At 46.6% G+C, this 15,098-nt stretch overlaps 1 protein-coding gene across 1 annotated transcript; it reads right to left on the bottom strand.

Annotated features, from left to right (window-relative positions):
• Positions 1 to 8,068: 8,068 nt before the first annotated feature.
• Positions 8,069 to 14,993, bottom strand: SCNN1A (sodium channel, non-voltage-gated 1 alpha subunit). Its single transcript, XM_009892565.1, has 12 exons — positions 14,624 to 14,993; positions 13,953 to 14,208; positions 12,875 to 13,062; positions 11,975 to 12,075; positions 11,173 to 11,336; positions 10,728 to 10,826; positions 10,441 to 10,558; positions 10,118 to 10,196; positions 9,747 to 9,804; positions 9,564 to 9,619; positions 8,948 to 9,023; positions 8,069 to 8,720 (listed from the first exon to the last, which is right to left on the bottom strand). Exons 1-12 carry the CDS (start codon positions 14,971 to 14,973, stop codon positions 8,394 to 8,396), a joined length of 1,872 nt encoding a protein of 623 aa, XP_009890867.1. The 5' UTR covers positions 14,974 to 14,993; the 3' UTR covers positions 8,069 to 8,393.
• Between the last annotated feature and the right edge of the window lie 105 nt (positions 14,994 to 15,098).

A 15,098-nucleotide genomic window follows, 5' to 3' on the forward strand; every position in this document is an offset into this window, starting at 1 on the left:
TCTCTTCTTGCCCCTGAATCTTTCCTTCCCTTCCACCTAGCTTCTTCATTGATTTCTTTCTTGGTTTTAATTTGTCTTCTGTATAGGACTGTGAAGCGCTCTATTGAACATGGTTAGACTCTTCAACAGCTGCTGCAGCTTTAGGGAGGGTCATCTGAGTGTAGAGGAAAGGGAAGTAGAGGAGGAGCGGGTAGCTAATGCTCCTGTTCTTCTGCAGGGAATTTTTGTGGCTTGGTTTTGGGTGTGAGCTTGTCAAATAGTGCCTGTGTGGACTCTAGAAAAATAAGAATGCCTTAATGCAGTGCCTTTGGGGATGAAGGATGTCAGCATGTGAGATTCACTATTCTGCCTAAAAAGAGTGGCAGCATGACTTAAGCTTTTCATTGAGCTTCTGAAATAAAGGCTAGTTTGTGTTGGTCAGTGACTGTGAGCCATCTGGCTGAGCTAGATAGTCATCTAAATTTCTCTAGCCATGGGGAGATGAGTACTTAAAGAAATGATTTATTCTGCCTGTCCTTATTTTCAGATGGCTTGCTGTCTGAACATGGCCATTTCGGTTATTATAAAGGAGAGCCTACATGATTACCTCAGTCAAGTGAAACAGACTAAGGAGTTCTGTTACTATCTAGAAGGCACATGCGGGAGTAAAATCTCCTGCCAGAAGGAACAAAACAACAACAGTAAGGAGTCTGGTGGGGGGTGTCAAATATTCCTTTCATCTATGCAGACACAAGCCAGGACCCTGTGGCTTTCTACTATATTGTAGCTTTCTGGGAGACTTTGGGGTAGTGGCAGAGTGGGAATGTTTGGCTTTTGTGCTACTGGGTGGAATGTCAAAGGAAGTCCACTACATAGCAGGTGGAGGTGAAGGAGACTGGAGGTATTCCAGATGGGACTGAAGGAGCCACACAGCTTTCTGATTACAAATACCCATTCTGTTTCTGCTACGACAAAGTCCTAACTTGCAGCAGGAGTTAGAAAATACTTGGAATGGTTAGCTAGGGATTCAAAGGAGAATGCTGCTCTGGGCATGGGTATTGCAAAGTGACATCAGATGTCCCAGTTTGGCAGCTTAGATCTCTAGGGATCTTGCCTGTCAAACTGAAATCCTCCTAACTTGCTATGGGTTCTCTTGAATTTAGATCCAAGATGGTCTCTGCTGAAAGTAAAACTTACAGCGTGGAATGCTGTGGTTTTCTGTAAGCAATACCCTTGTTCTCCTCCTTTAAAAAATAACGAGATGCGAGTTGTTTGTGTGTTGTCAAACCTGGGGTTAAATGAGCTGCCCCATTCCTCAGTTTCTGCAGAGTCTTCTGAGGAAAGTGCATCTTGTCTTTTTTTACAAGCTGAGCTGTAGCCTGTAATCTAGACTGGAAAGAGGGCACTACTTTAATTTAGGAAGCTCTACCTCGGTTCTAGAATACACTGGGATCTGTCTAAGCTTAAGAAGATGCGGGGAGGCAGGGGAGAACATCACTGGAGTTCCCAGATGGGAGTGAAGTACAAAATCTGGGAGGAGTAAAAGCTTTCAGTTTCAGTGGGTGTGCCAGGGAAGCCCCTTTCCTCCTCACAGGGCATCTGGGAAGGGGCTAGGTTTTGCATGCTCACTTCCATGCCCCAGCATTTCATTTGCGCTGAGTTCATCTCCCTGCAATTCCATCCCTCTCCACCTTGGGTGAGGGCAGAGATGAAGATCTGGAGTGAAGCAGCCCTCGTCCCCTGAGCACTTCCCTAATTCCCTGTGGAACTGAGATGTGATGGACGGTCAGAAGTGCATCTACTGAAGAGGAGCCAGGGCCTGCTTGTACTACTTACTGCTATCATTTTAGGGGGTTGGGCATACAAGCTTGAGGCCCCCAGACCAGCAATTCTCTTGAACTCTTCTAAACAAGCCTTTGGTGCCCCATTCCTCCTGTTCCTCTGGGGGCTGAGGTCCCCCTAGGCTGTCTCTTCCATTTCTTTTTCTTAGATGTTGTATGTTGCCTCTTCTTCTGTTCCCTTTCCCCTCCTTTGTGTCTCTGCATGGGCAAGAAAAATCACCAAGGCCCTCTGAGTAAAAGCAAGGGACTCTGCTGTCCACAGCATTATAGCCACTCACGCACGTGCAGTTTATTTCCTTCCTCTATAAACACAACTGTAATCTCTGGCATGTTATAGTAATCAGCTCATGTATTTTAAATGGTCTCTAAGAAACACAATTCACCACCTTATTGAGTCTGTCTGGTCTGTCAGTGGGCGGGGAAGGGCTGGGATACCAAACTTGTTTTGGAACTTTTTTTTTTTGTCACTTCCATACTCTACACACACCTGAAGTTCTGGCCCTCAAAGCAGTGGGTAGTCTTCCATTGCAATGATGATAGTTCCAGTTATACTGTAGCCGTGTGCTGGACTGACTCCGTGGTAAGTCTGTAACAAGATGTATGGACCAGCAGCTCTGGGAAGGGAAGAGGCTGCCCAATCCAGCTCTACTTCTGTCCACCGAATGTCCAGCCACTGGGTAATGCATGGGGAGGTAGTCCCCTGAATGGGAGGGTGTGTTGCTGGTAGCTCTAGTTCCTTGCGCTGGGCTGCTTTTGCATTTCAGCAGCCTATCCTCAGATCCTTAAACCCAGAAACCAATTCTCCATTGGTGTTACAATGTGTTCACAGTCTAAGAATAGGATGCTGTTCACAGTATATCTTGGAGCATGACTGGAATAAAGGTAAGTGTCCCCTTGTTTTGCTTCACTGTATACTTGAAACTCATTAAAAAGACATGACAGAGCTTTGTCCAGTGCGGACTTATTTTAAAACAAAGTACTTGTGCCCTTATATCTGCTCCTGCTGTTACAAACTTCAGGTTGTAAAACAGTACTCCCTGTGACTTGTGGTTCCCTTACAACCAATCTTTGTCCAGTCTTAAACATCAACAAAATTGTACCAGAGCAATGCATGGTCACTGTGAATTTGGAGCAGCGCAGCTAGGCTAATTCTTTAAAAGATGAAAGCCTTCCTGGGAAAGGAAGGAGGCTGGACTGGCTGGTGGATTAAAGCAGCATGCACAGATCACGCCTGCACAACCTGAATGAACTAGTCATTCTACAATTCCTGCCAAGCGTGTGTTGTAGTTCTTTAAAAGTATAATTAGAAATTCAGGCCCTGCCTTTAAGTATGCAACTCCCATATTAACTGCTTCATCTTCTGATTTGGCGGAGGGCCTCAACTTTACTGCTCTTAAATGGATGTGTCCATAAAACCTTCATGTCTCTAGATGCCCTAAGCCTTGTTCTGATCTTCCCTGAGGTTTCTATGTACTGATCGAAGAAGGGTGCATGCTCTCATCAGCCCATGGGGTGTTGGTTTCTTGTCTCAGCTGGAGAGTAACCAAAAGATAGTGGGGAAGACACACAACATTTTTCTTCAGAGTAGGAATGCAGCATCAACACTTGTTTAACAGACCTGGCTTCCTTGTGAAGCGACAGCGGTTCCTGCTCTGAAATATCCAGTGCGGTTGGAAACCTTAACTTGGTGAAAGAGGCAATAACGGGCAAGTACAGAGGTTTTATCTTTGTTCTGACCTCTAAACAAATAATTACTCTCTGATAGGTAAGAGATAAGGATATAGGTTTTACAAAACAGGCAACTCAGTAGTGTCTGTTGGATATGTGAGTTCAGCCCAGTGTTTCTTCCAGGTTTCCTACCATGCTCCCTCTAGGGACATGTAGGTGGGTGCCTTCACAAAACTTCCCCTGTTTACAGCCCAAAATAAAGTGGCAGCTGAAGTGCAATACTTCTGGTAATCTTTGACCTATTTTTTTTTCCAGAGATATTTGTTCAGAACACCCTTATTTGCTCCCTGGTTTTCCAATGTGAACAGCCCTATAACATCCTTTCAGTGCATAGACCTGCTAAATGATTCTTGCAGAGGCCAAAATGACTCTTCATATTCTCTCCTGCCAGACTTCTTTTCCAAAAGCATTTGTACTATTTTTTTAGTATATAAATTTGACATAATCTCCAAATGCTAAGCTTTTCTTAGTTCGTTGCCTTTAAGGATGTACTAGGAAGCTGAAGGCGCTTTCCTCTCTTGTGCTCACAAGACCATTTTAAATATTGCACATTGGTAAGCGTAAAGAACTTCAGGACTGAACACAGCCATCCCTCTGGTGTGTTCCTGATCTCGGTGGGTTCCTGCTGTCCTTTCACCAACAGCACTGCTGCTCTTTTCAATTCTTGACGTAGCACATCTCCACCCCTTAGATTTTATTGAACCTGTCCCGAGAAACTGGTAACCCTCTCCTCAAATTCCTTCTAGGTTTGACCTCAATCTGTGCAGGCAAACCTTGCATTTATCTGTCCAGCTTCTCTAAGCACTCCAGCAAGCGGAGTTTAGTTCTTCTAAATGTATTGCTTATTTTCTGAAGTGGTTCTTTTGTCACTTTCTAGCTTCTCTAGACACTTCCACTTATGTTGTACTTCAACGCATTTCTGGTATTACCTTAATTCTTATAAAAAAAAAAAAAAAATTTGGTATCTGTCAAATTGTGACTGCCGCACTGTTAAGAAACAAGTTTTCAGCAGATAGCAGGGCATGCCTGACTGTGGCTCTCTGTCCTTGTGTTCCCTGCCTTCTCAACCATCCTCTGCTTAGTTTTCCCCCTTCCTGGAGGGGCTGGTCCATTCTTCCCTTTCTTCCAGTACTACTTTCCATTCCCCCACTCCCACTACACTCCAAGTGTGTTTTTTTTTTTTTTTTTAGATGTTCTCAGATCCCCCAAATTCATCTGATCAGAGCCCTCAAACTTCAGTGTCTCTGCATTGCCCAGACTGTCTGTATGCCTTTTCTCTGCTCACATGTGACTTCCAAATGCTTTTAGCCCTCAATCAACTGGCAAATGTCTGCCACCGCCCTGGTCCCACAGGCCCTTTATACCCCATCTCTGTGGGTTGTTCTACAACTCAAAAGAGTTCACATCTCTCCTTGTATTTCAGCAGCAACAAACACTTCCACAGTTCCTCTGCTATTGTTTTTAAGCTCCTGAACACTCATCCCTCTTCTCCCTCTGTAACTTCCCCATCGTGTAAACTTTCCCTCGTTCTTCTTAAGCACATGGAACTACTCACTTCCATGCTGCTTACTCCTGCAAACCACACCACTCTAATATTTCAACTTGCCCACAAAATTATTTTTCTCCTCCTGCACTTCCCTTCCCCCTTCAAGCACTTTTATTCCTGCTTCTCTGCCTTCCTCCTGCATGATGGATGCTCCCGGTCCAAAAAGACAAAACTTGCGTTTCTTCAGTGTTGTATGACCTACAGTTGTTCCTTGCGTCTTTTCTATGTCCTTCAAATAACTGTGCTATGCTTCTAACATACCTATGACTGCTGAGCATTTACATACCCTCAACTTTCTCCTCTTGTACAAATTCACCCCATCTCAGGCCTTTAATTTACCTTTATCTGACTAACAAATCTCTCTAGATGCATACTTTCTCCCCTTTTCTGTAGTACTTCACGTTCTCAGCAAAACACTCCGTTTTCCACACTCTCACTCCAGGACAGCTGGACTTGCCTCTTGTTTTCAGCCAGACTGAGCTCACTATACATCTGTTAAGCTGATTATTTGTGGTCCTGTCAGCCTACAAGAAGTATAGGGATGTTCCTGGGAGGATCACCGGATTTCTCCCAAGATGGCAGGTTTTTGTACTGATCGTTAGGACAGGAAGGGCTAATCTATTTACCAATTTGTATAATGACTTCATGTTTGTACAGGCTTTTAACTCTGGATTTACAGCTACCCAGAATGGGGCCATTAGTTTGAGTTCATCAGTCAAAGCCCATTTTTTGCATTTTAACACTTTTACAGAAGAGAGAGATATTATGGTGCAAGCTTCCCCTAGGGACTACATCATGTTCTTCTACAGCTCTATTTCTTTATGACGTTGAAGAGAATTTAATGTTTCAAGTAGTTATGCCTCAGATTAATCTTCCCTAATTACCCACTTAACTATGTGTGATGCAGTGGGTCACATCAATTTTTATCACAAGGTACTGTGTGATGTAAAGAATCGTGTCTTACTCTTTGGCTGTTCTGGAAAGATCATGCTCAATGTATGAATCATCATACGTTTATGATATACAGAGACTGTTTTAGGTGTTGCACCTGCTCTTTGTCCTTTCTTGATTTGGAGGTGGTTTTGAGAAGCTAACAGCTTTGTGTCCAGCATCAGGTTTTTGCTCATTCATGTGCTAGAATCTACCCAAGGTGGCAGTCTGTAGTACTGAATTCATGACCAAGCGCTGGGCTATGGGTGCAGCATCCTAACTCTTCTGTTTACCTTTCTTGTTTTTATTATGACCAAAGCTACTTTTTTGTTTTAGCCACTAAACCTAGCTTTTAACTCTGCCTCTCTGGCAGTGTTTTTACAGAACATGAAAGTCCCTTCATTACGGCAACTTTGAGATTTCATTCTTTCATTGCTCACCCTCATTTACTTCATTTAAAATCACCCATAAACACAGCAAGTTGATGATTTTTTTTTCTCCCATGTTTGTAGAAATCCTGTTTTTTTTCCAGTGGGGGCCTCCCAGAGGGAACACATGTTCCCACACCTCTAAGTGCCTGGTTGCAGGCTTCTCCTTCCTGCCCAACTGTCCCTCTTGCTGAAGGACACCCCCTGAATTGCTTCTATTCCCAGCAGAGACCTCATCTTCACTTTCAGACAAAGGTCATCAGCTGAGCACTGGGATAAAGTTTGAAAAAACATGAATGTTTGTGTAATAAAGAATATAGTGTTCAAGTCCGTGAGGAGGAAGAAAATCAGCTCTATGCTGGGAAGTGAAAAGTGCATTTAGGTAATCAAAGCAAGAGCAGTACAACAAGCATGTGTTTAACATCTCAAAGGGAAGAATTAGGCAACAGTTTATATACTGCAGTAAAATCTTCCATCTTCCCCTGGGCAGTGCATCTACCTTCATTTGTAAAATATCTGAAGTTTTTCTTTTGTTATGATTAACTAGTTTTTAAATTTAAAAGTGGCTGTTTGCAATGTGACTGGGTACATGGTACCACAGGTTTTTGCCTAAACTATATGCTTAAATTCTGGTATCTGTGTTTGTTTCTGGTCAAGTGGATAATCCTGTTTGTTAAGGACATCACCCTTGCTCTCTTGATACCACATAAAGTGCTGTGTAAACACCATTGCAGCAGGAGTCTGAGCATTTGTAAAAAAAGAGAATGGCAAGCTTACTGCAAGAAATAAGGTGTGCTTTTATGTGAATATCCCCAAATTAGTTCCTGAGAATAGGATCATCTTTGCCCCGGCCTTGATTACCTATGCAGTCCATTCCAATAGACTAAAGCTTTCTCTGAAAGGATCTTAGATTAAAGCCTGCAGCCCTTCTCCTGTGCTTCACAGTCCTCAGCAGAGCCTCTGGGTGAACCAGAGAAGGGATGAGTGGAGCAGAGTAGGCACTGCATGACCTGTGCTATTCTGAGCCTCTTTTGCAGGATCTCGTGGCAGCAGAGATGTTGTTCGGGACGCTTCTGAGGGTGTGCGTAGGCACTTTGGTTCCATACCTCCTATGTAGAGATCAATTTATCCTGAATGCTCTGGCAAATGATCAAAGAGCTGGACATACGTGTGTATGGTTTATCACAAGGAAGGCCACTGCTATACAGCTAAGATCCACCAGTGCCACACAGGCAGCTTAATGAAGGGAGACCTTATCCTGCCAGGGGTGTTTTGTCCTGACTGAAGAGTGGCAGCAAGCATCAACCACCTCCCCAGCGTATTGTCCATAACATAAATTTGTTTATATTTATGATTATGTCAGTGGCTGTCATCTCTCAGGGATATACAAGTAGCCTCTCTTCTCTGGGAGGGGAGGGTGGGTGGCTTGGTCTTTGGATCAAAGCTGGACATTAAGAACTAGGAAAGAGCAACCAGTTTCCAACCTTAGGAAAAGCTTACCAATCTCGGCTTGTGGAGAGACTTGTACACCAGCTGAGATGCCATTCCTGTCCCTTGTCATATCACACAGGAGGCCAGTCACACCTGCCAAACCTCTTTAATTAACAACAGACCAGAACTGTGGCAGCATCCTTGTTGCACGGAAAAGAAAGCATGCATGCGCATGTAGGTGTGCACATGCAAGGAGTATAAGGAAACCAAGTTGACATCTCCCCAATATATACATTAGATCAACTGGTGATCCCCAGAGCGATAGTATTTTATGAGACTGAAGAATTCACCTACAGTAGTGAAAGCAATGAACCCAGACCAAACACAGTGCAGTCTTCTGCTGTGGTCCAGGTAGGGCACCCCTGAAATAAGGAAATGCAGGTCCCACAGAGAAAGCGTGCAACCTCTGCTCCAGTCGCCACCCATCTGAACTGTGAAATAAACCATGCTTCACTCATGTCCCACTTCACCATCCCTGCTCAGCCCACGCGGTTCCAGGCTGTTGTAAGATGGCAGCATGGTCACTACAGCCTCAACGGTGAAGCGGTGCGGAGCACTGAGACCCGGTGCCTCATCTTGGAAAGCAGTGTTATTGTGACTGTTCGGAGGGGGTCCTGGTGGGGAGAGCTGCTGCCGGGAGCGGAACCAGCGGAAGCCCAAGATAAAGGTGATGGCAATGAAATCCAGAATCAGCTCTGCAAGCTCCATCACAGACAGGACAGAGGATCCAAACCAGAGGCTCCACTGGTTCCCAAGCTGGGACAGCAGAGTCACTACCTGCAGGAGATGGAGAAAGACCAATGAGGACAGCCCTCGTTCCAGCCTTTTTCCTCCCTGCCTGCTCCCATTTGTAGTGCGCCTGAGGTGCTGGGCGGGTTCCTCCCACCCTGCCACAGGAAAAGAGCCTGGATAGCCAGCAATGCTGCTGGAATGAACGCCTGCCAATACAGAGGGACATCGTAGGGGAACGGGTGGCTAGAGGGATGTGGCAGTACAGTGTGTACCGTGAAGGCTGGCGATTCCCCATTGGTCTTGTAGTTCCACTCCTCAAAAAAGATATTCACTTTGGCAACTCCGTTCCTGTAAATGAAAGATGGGGCTCAATAACCCCAAATCCGCAATCCCTACATTTCTTCACCAAGCTTAATTGTCTCCTCTGTCCCCTTCTGCGCCCTCTCCTCCTCCCATGTATACTACCCAGAGGCTTCTTCCCCATCTCCACAGTTCCCTCATTGTGCACTAAATACAATCTTTGGTACTTACACTTCTGAGACTGTGCTATGAAACCCAATGTTTGTGGCATCCTACGTTGGCTAAATACAAGGTTCTGCATGGCTCTCCTTCCCACTCTTCCACTAGCCCTTACCATGACTCCAGACCACACAGCAGCAGCCTGGGGCTTACTATTTTCATACTAGCGGCTGAGACTCCTCACTTGGATTCCCAGTCCTTGTTGAAGTCTTAGTTTATCTTTACTCTGTCTCAAATCTACTGGCCTTGTCCATGGGTCCCATGCCTAATCTCCCGTAAGTGATTTAATCTGAACTATGACCCCCCAGCGTACACACTCCACTGGGATGGTTTCTGGTTCAGATGCAACCTCTGTTAAGGGGTGCTCACCTCTTAGATGTGATATTGTATTTGTTCTGTTGTGAAAGCATGTAAAAAACCCAGTCCTGAAATGAAAGTGCAATAAATTGCGTTACATGACCACAGTCACCTCCTGTAGGTTTAGTACCAGTTAAAGAAAGACTAAATAGGAGTTTGGAGCAGTGCTGCGAAGCCAGGAAACCCTCTCCTTACCTCTGAGACAGCAGAAGGCCATCGGGAGTATCCAGCTGACAGCTGGTACTCTGTCATTCTGGAAGACAAGAGGCCATGTTAGCTGTTGAAGCTGTAGGAACGCCAGGTTTCTCAATCCCCCGGGACACCTGGAAACTCCCTCCCATGCTGAAGTTCTGCCTACTTCCCAGTGAGCTTCTGCACATTCCTCAGTAGCTCACCCCCAAGCTGACACTGATGCTCCTCAGCCATTTCGGCTTCCTGATGGGAGAAATATCATTTTGGGTTGCAGCTCTGCTATTGACTCAAGCTTTTGCCCTGGTCAGTTAATGCTTTCCAACATCTCTAGGAATAAAGAGTTCCCAGTCAACCTGCCTGACGATCAAACTTACTTGCAAGGTTTCCGACATTTGTGGAAACAGCCCAGCACGTCAGCTTTGAATTCAGCCAGGAGTTTGTAATAGCAGTAGCCTGAGCAGCAGAGAAAGTAAATCCAGTAAATACAGTATCTGTATACAAAAAATTATGTGCAACATCAAGCGGAATCCAGAGAAGGTTTCCTTCCACAAGCTCAGAGGACTAACCATTCAAGACAACAGTGTCTTTTGGATGTCCCACACCAGGAAGCTCATTGAAGACAATGAAGAGATGTACATGAGGTGGACCAGAAAGGTTCAGGTGGGCATGAGCTTTACTATTCCTCCTGTCCACTTACCCCAGGCCACATGCTTTGTGTAGTCACAGTACTCTGCTCCAGCAGGTAAGGGATAGAAGTAATACGCACAGCCACAGCGCGCTACCATGTTGAGCTGAAAGCAGGAGCGAATGCAGACCTGGAGGCATACAAGGTAGAAAAAGTTGAACATGGGAACCAAACCCACTGCAGCCTGTATCACATCATACTATTAACAGTGCCCATGGACAAGCGTGGCTGTTAGGGGACTGCAGCATTTCAGGAAAGTAAGGAAATAAGCTGACACTGGGCCGGTGATAATGAGTTACCTGTTCAGTGTAGCGGGAGGAGTACAGATTTTGCACTGGCACGTCACTGCCATCCTCTGTGCAATCACTGTAACTGCCCCCGAGGCGTACAGTCATCTCCTAGAATACAAATAGTCATTACACACAACAACTGGCACTCTGTTGTCTTCCTTCTACGCTTCCACGCCACTCGCTGCTTGTCCATCAGTTATCTGCTCTTTATGCTTTCCTCTGGATGCCAGCTCCCCCGCTTCCCTTCATTTTGTTGTTCACTGATAAATTGCAAGCAAATGCTTCCCGTCTAGTCCAGTAAGCTCCTCTTCTTCCCCTCCTTTCACTCCATGTGATTGATCCTCTCCCTTAAACATACACTAAGTCCATGACAACCTGTCTGTGTCTATCTACTAAGTTAATCCTCCCCCAATGAAGTTCATATCCCTGCTGCTTACCCCTGCTGCTTCCTCACCTTTCTCATGCTGATGGAGGTCTCAATACCCGGACGCACGTTGAAACCCCCATCATCCATGAAGGCTGGCTCATTCTGATCATGGACCATGACCCTGGCTCCTGTCACCGTGGATAACAGAGGGATGAAATCATTCTGTTCGGTGCGCACCACCAGAGAGAGACCTGAGGGAATGTCAGAGAGCAAGGGACGTCATGGCTGGCCATCGTGCGGGAGAAGAGGGCATCCAGAATGGTTAAGGAGTCCATAAGAGATAAAGGAAGAGGAACATCACCAAGGGCTGCACCAAAGCTGGGCAGCAATGGAGGGTGGCTGGAAAGAGGCCAGAAACAAAGCTGGAGGCTCCAGGAGAAAACTGGATTTCTTCTGTGTGGCTTAGAAAAAGCAGAACTAGGAATTGAGAGAGATTTCATGGAAAGACTTGGAGCTGGATGGAAGAAAAGCCAGAAGATTGGGCGTAGAGAGGTTCCAGGAGGTTTGGGAACACAAGCAGGTCAGTTGCTGGAAACAGGAAGCTGGAGCTCAACAGGGGACTTTAGGAAGGGCCAGCAATGGTCCAGAGGGAGCAAGGAACATAAGGATCAGGCACTGATAGGAGAGAGAGAGTTCAGTGGGGCAGCAGTGAGGGACAGCCATGTCCGTGAGACAGCCATCTCCACATGGGTGAAAGCAGAGCTTGGGCGAGACACAGCAGGGCAGCAACCTGCCACCACCAGCAAAGGTGCAGCAGGATGCCCATACCTCCTCCTGGGAAAACAGAGCAGAGCTGTCCTCCTTACTCACCAGAGTGCCTCTCACCCACCATTATTGATCCCAGGCAGTGAGGAAGTCCACAGGCTGCTGCTGTTGTCATTAAAGGTATAGCAGTTCCCATACAATGGATGGTGGAAGTGGGTGTAATTCCTGAGACAGGAACAGAAACATTCACATCGGGTGAGAAGGGCTGTGAGACCAAGGGAAGGGCTTTCTGAAAGGAACAACTCTTCGTTCCACCTGCAGGGAGAGGGGCTTACAGCAGATGGGCAGTATTTGTTATGTAAACTTGCTTGAACCGGGAAAAGCAATTAAAATATGCTGTAAAAAATGTCCTGGAGCTGGACAGGTTTTTACACCAGGTTTTTCATCCTGCTAACTCTTGAGAGCCCAAATGGGGTTTTGCAGTACTAGCAATTACTGTATTATCTTCCTAATATTGACAAAACTCTTAGATTTTCCTACTCTTTTTCCTTCCTTGCTGATGGGTTTCATTTCACTACCTCTTTGGGGCTTTTTGACCATAATGGCAGGAGAAATGTGGGATATTGTTTTTACTGTCTTTTTGTAACAACTGTCTCTTCTCCTCCTCCTGTATATGGGCTGATACGTACCACTTCACCACTGTAGAGAGCAGAATAAAGAGACTTCTACACTGTACATCTGTACCCACACTGGAGTTTGTACCAATATAACTACTCCGTTCCTGTGAAACCCAGGAAAAGGAGAAACTGTCCTCCAAGGTCCATAGTTTTCAGGTCACAGAAACTGTAACCCTGGTGAGCACAACCTACAGGAAGGACTCATCTGAGACAATAGGAACTGAACAGGGAACAAACCCACCTTGGGAAAGAGGTTCTCTAACGCAGGTTTCTTTAGTTCCCCTCAGACCCAGGCACAAAATAGGAGTGTTGTTAGGAAGACACCATGGGATGTTTCCACCACTTACGCCTTGTCACATGTTGCTTCGTTGAAGCGGCAAGCGTAGATGAAATTCTCAAAGTCGGACTCATCCAGGGCTTTCGCATCAGGCATCTGCGCCAGGATGTTGATATAGTGAAAGCTGTACCATTCCCGCACAGCATCCACCCCTGAGGAGTACGCCTGATGGAAACAGTCCTTGTTGTTTTCACTGCACTGTTAAGAAGAGAAAGAGAAAACCAGCCATGTCAGGGAAGTTCTGTCCGGGAGGTGAGGCTGTGGCTGAGGATTAGCTGTGCTCCCTCAGCACAGGCAGCAGAAGAACCCAAGGGAGTGGACGAGCTCCACCACGCTCCTGCACTTGACCAAAGAATGATCAGCAGGATGGGGAAAAGCAAACCCAGGGCAGCTCCTCCGTGGAGGGGAAACATCGGGCGAAGGAGCAAGGCTGAATAAAACCCAGGAGGCAGCAGGTCGCAGTGAGGTGTGCATCTGCTGCACATAAATTCTACCTGGTATAAAACCAGAAGCTTTAAATTCTTGTGTGGGGAGCCCTTCCTTCAGGGTGTGTCCAGAAAGATCTTCCTGATCCTGTGGGAACTCCAGTTAACTGGCAAGGGATTAGCTCCAGTCCTTCACTGCCTTTTTAAATGCAAACACAGATACCCTAGGGCGAAGAAGCTGCTACCTAGGAGCAAATGCGACCATGACCACATTTCACATGACCCACAGCCATCCAATACTTTCCCCTTTGCTATTACTGGGCAACACTGCCGTTCATGTTAATAAACATCTCTCCAAAAGGCAACTGCAAGGCTGATCCAGCCTGTAGGAAGGACAAGGCTTCCCTGCCCTACCTAGGAAAAGATGGGTACTGATGTGGACGTGGACAAGTTCCCTGGGGCCCGCATGAACAGGGACAGGACTTGGGGGGCAGGATTGCATTGGGCAAAGGATTCAGCTCTACCTTTATCTGTCATTAGCAAAAGCCGGTGCAGATTAAACAGACTTCTACGTAGGGAAAAGCACGGCCAAGGGTCTAACAAGACAGAAGTAGCTAGGCAGAGACCGCAGTGGGTTGGACACAGGATATCTAGGGATCTCACCAGCACAAAGCCAATTTTCCAGTCATTCTTGTCCACTGAGGGACTGTTCTCTGGCAAGTTGACTAAGTTATCCCGCTTCTGCCTTCGCAGCGGATGGCGCTGGACATGATGGAGCAGGCTTCTTGAGCTACGCTTTCGTGCAGACAGCGTGGACCAGTCGCTTCGGGCCAGAGACATGTTGTAGTCATAAAGATCTAGCAGTGTCTGGTGGGTGATTTGGTCCAGCTCATCCAGCTTCTTCCGGATGGCGCTGTATCTATACAGTGGGGAGAGAGGAGCTGGCAGGTTTAGGGATAGATGCATGTAAAAAGCTCAGAATAAGGCGTGCGGCAATTTGCTGGGGTGATTCAGGACATTCCTGCCACCAGCTGCAAATCCAACCCCTTGCTGGAGGCTACCATCCTTGTCAGAGAGAAGTAAAGGCATCTGCTTTTGCCCTGTGGCAGTTTACAGTGCAGCCTGCTAACATACACCACCAAGTAGAGCTGCCTAAACGAACATGCAGGGCTGTGAAAGCCTTGCAGCAGCAAAAGCCTGTGAAAAGCGTCCTTTCCACCAGCGCTGCTACAGAAGGGGACAGTCAAGGACCGTGAGGAGAACAGGAGCACATGCTTTTATCCTACACCCACAAAAGTCAAGGCAGTCCACAGCTCTGGGAGTCTATTTCTTACCTGTACGGATTGAGGGTGCACAGCGTCACGGCTGGGAAAGTCAGCCTGTCGGAGTTAAGGTTGAGGTTGAGGTTGACAGGGTAGCTGAAGTACTCTCTGTAGAGGATCCCAAACTGCCAGTACATTAAGCCAAAGGTGAGAAAGAAGAGAACGGACCAGAAGGCTGTCTTCATCTTATTCTTTTTGGAGCACACCAGGCGGATAGCCCCGTGGATGGTTGTGTTGCTGCAGAAGAACTGGAATAGCTCCTGGTAGGAACCGTAGAATTCGATGAGACCCTCCCGTTCATCTTCCTTCTGCTGCTGCTCCTCTTCTTGCTTGCATTGTCTCGTTTTCTCCCCTTCTGTCATCTTCCCCGTCTTCACAGAGCCACCCTACAGCGCAAACTCAGAATTAGGGGGTAGCCCTGCCCGCTGCAACTCTGCGTCGCTGTCTTCCCCCAAACCTTGGTGCTTTCTTCCCCTCCTCCCCGACC

Source organism: Charadrius vociferus, unplaced genomic scaffold (genome assembly GCF_000708025.1).
Source record: "Charadrius vociferus isolate BGI_N301 unplaced genomic scaffold, ASM70802v2 scaffold301, whole genome shotgun sequence".
In the NCBI taxonomy this organism is placed as follows: Eukaryota; Metazoa; Chordata; class Aves; order Charadriiformes; family Charadriidae; genus Charadrius; species Charadrius vociferus.

Bases quoted from the DNA above. Each gene is read 5' to 3' on its own strand.
- SCNN1A (XM_009892565.1), bottom strand. From the start codon at position 14,973: ATGACAGAAGGGGAGAAAACGAGACAATGCAAGCAAGAAGAGGAGCAG. The intron at 13,063-13,952 runs GTGAGATCCCTA...TCTTCTTAACAG, and splicing joins GGAAAATTGGCTTTGTGCTG to TGCAGTGAAAACAACAAGGA. The intron at 10,827-11,172 runs GTGAGGAAGCAG...TTTGTATTCTAG, and splicing joins CCTCCATCAGCATGAGAAAG to GAGATGACTGTACGCCTCGG.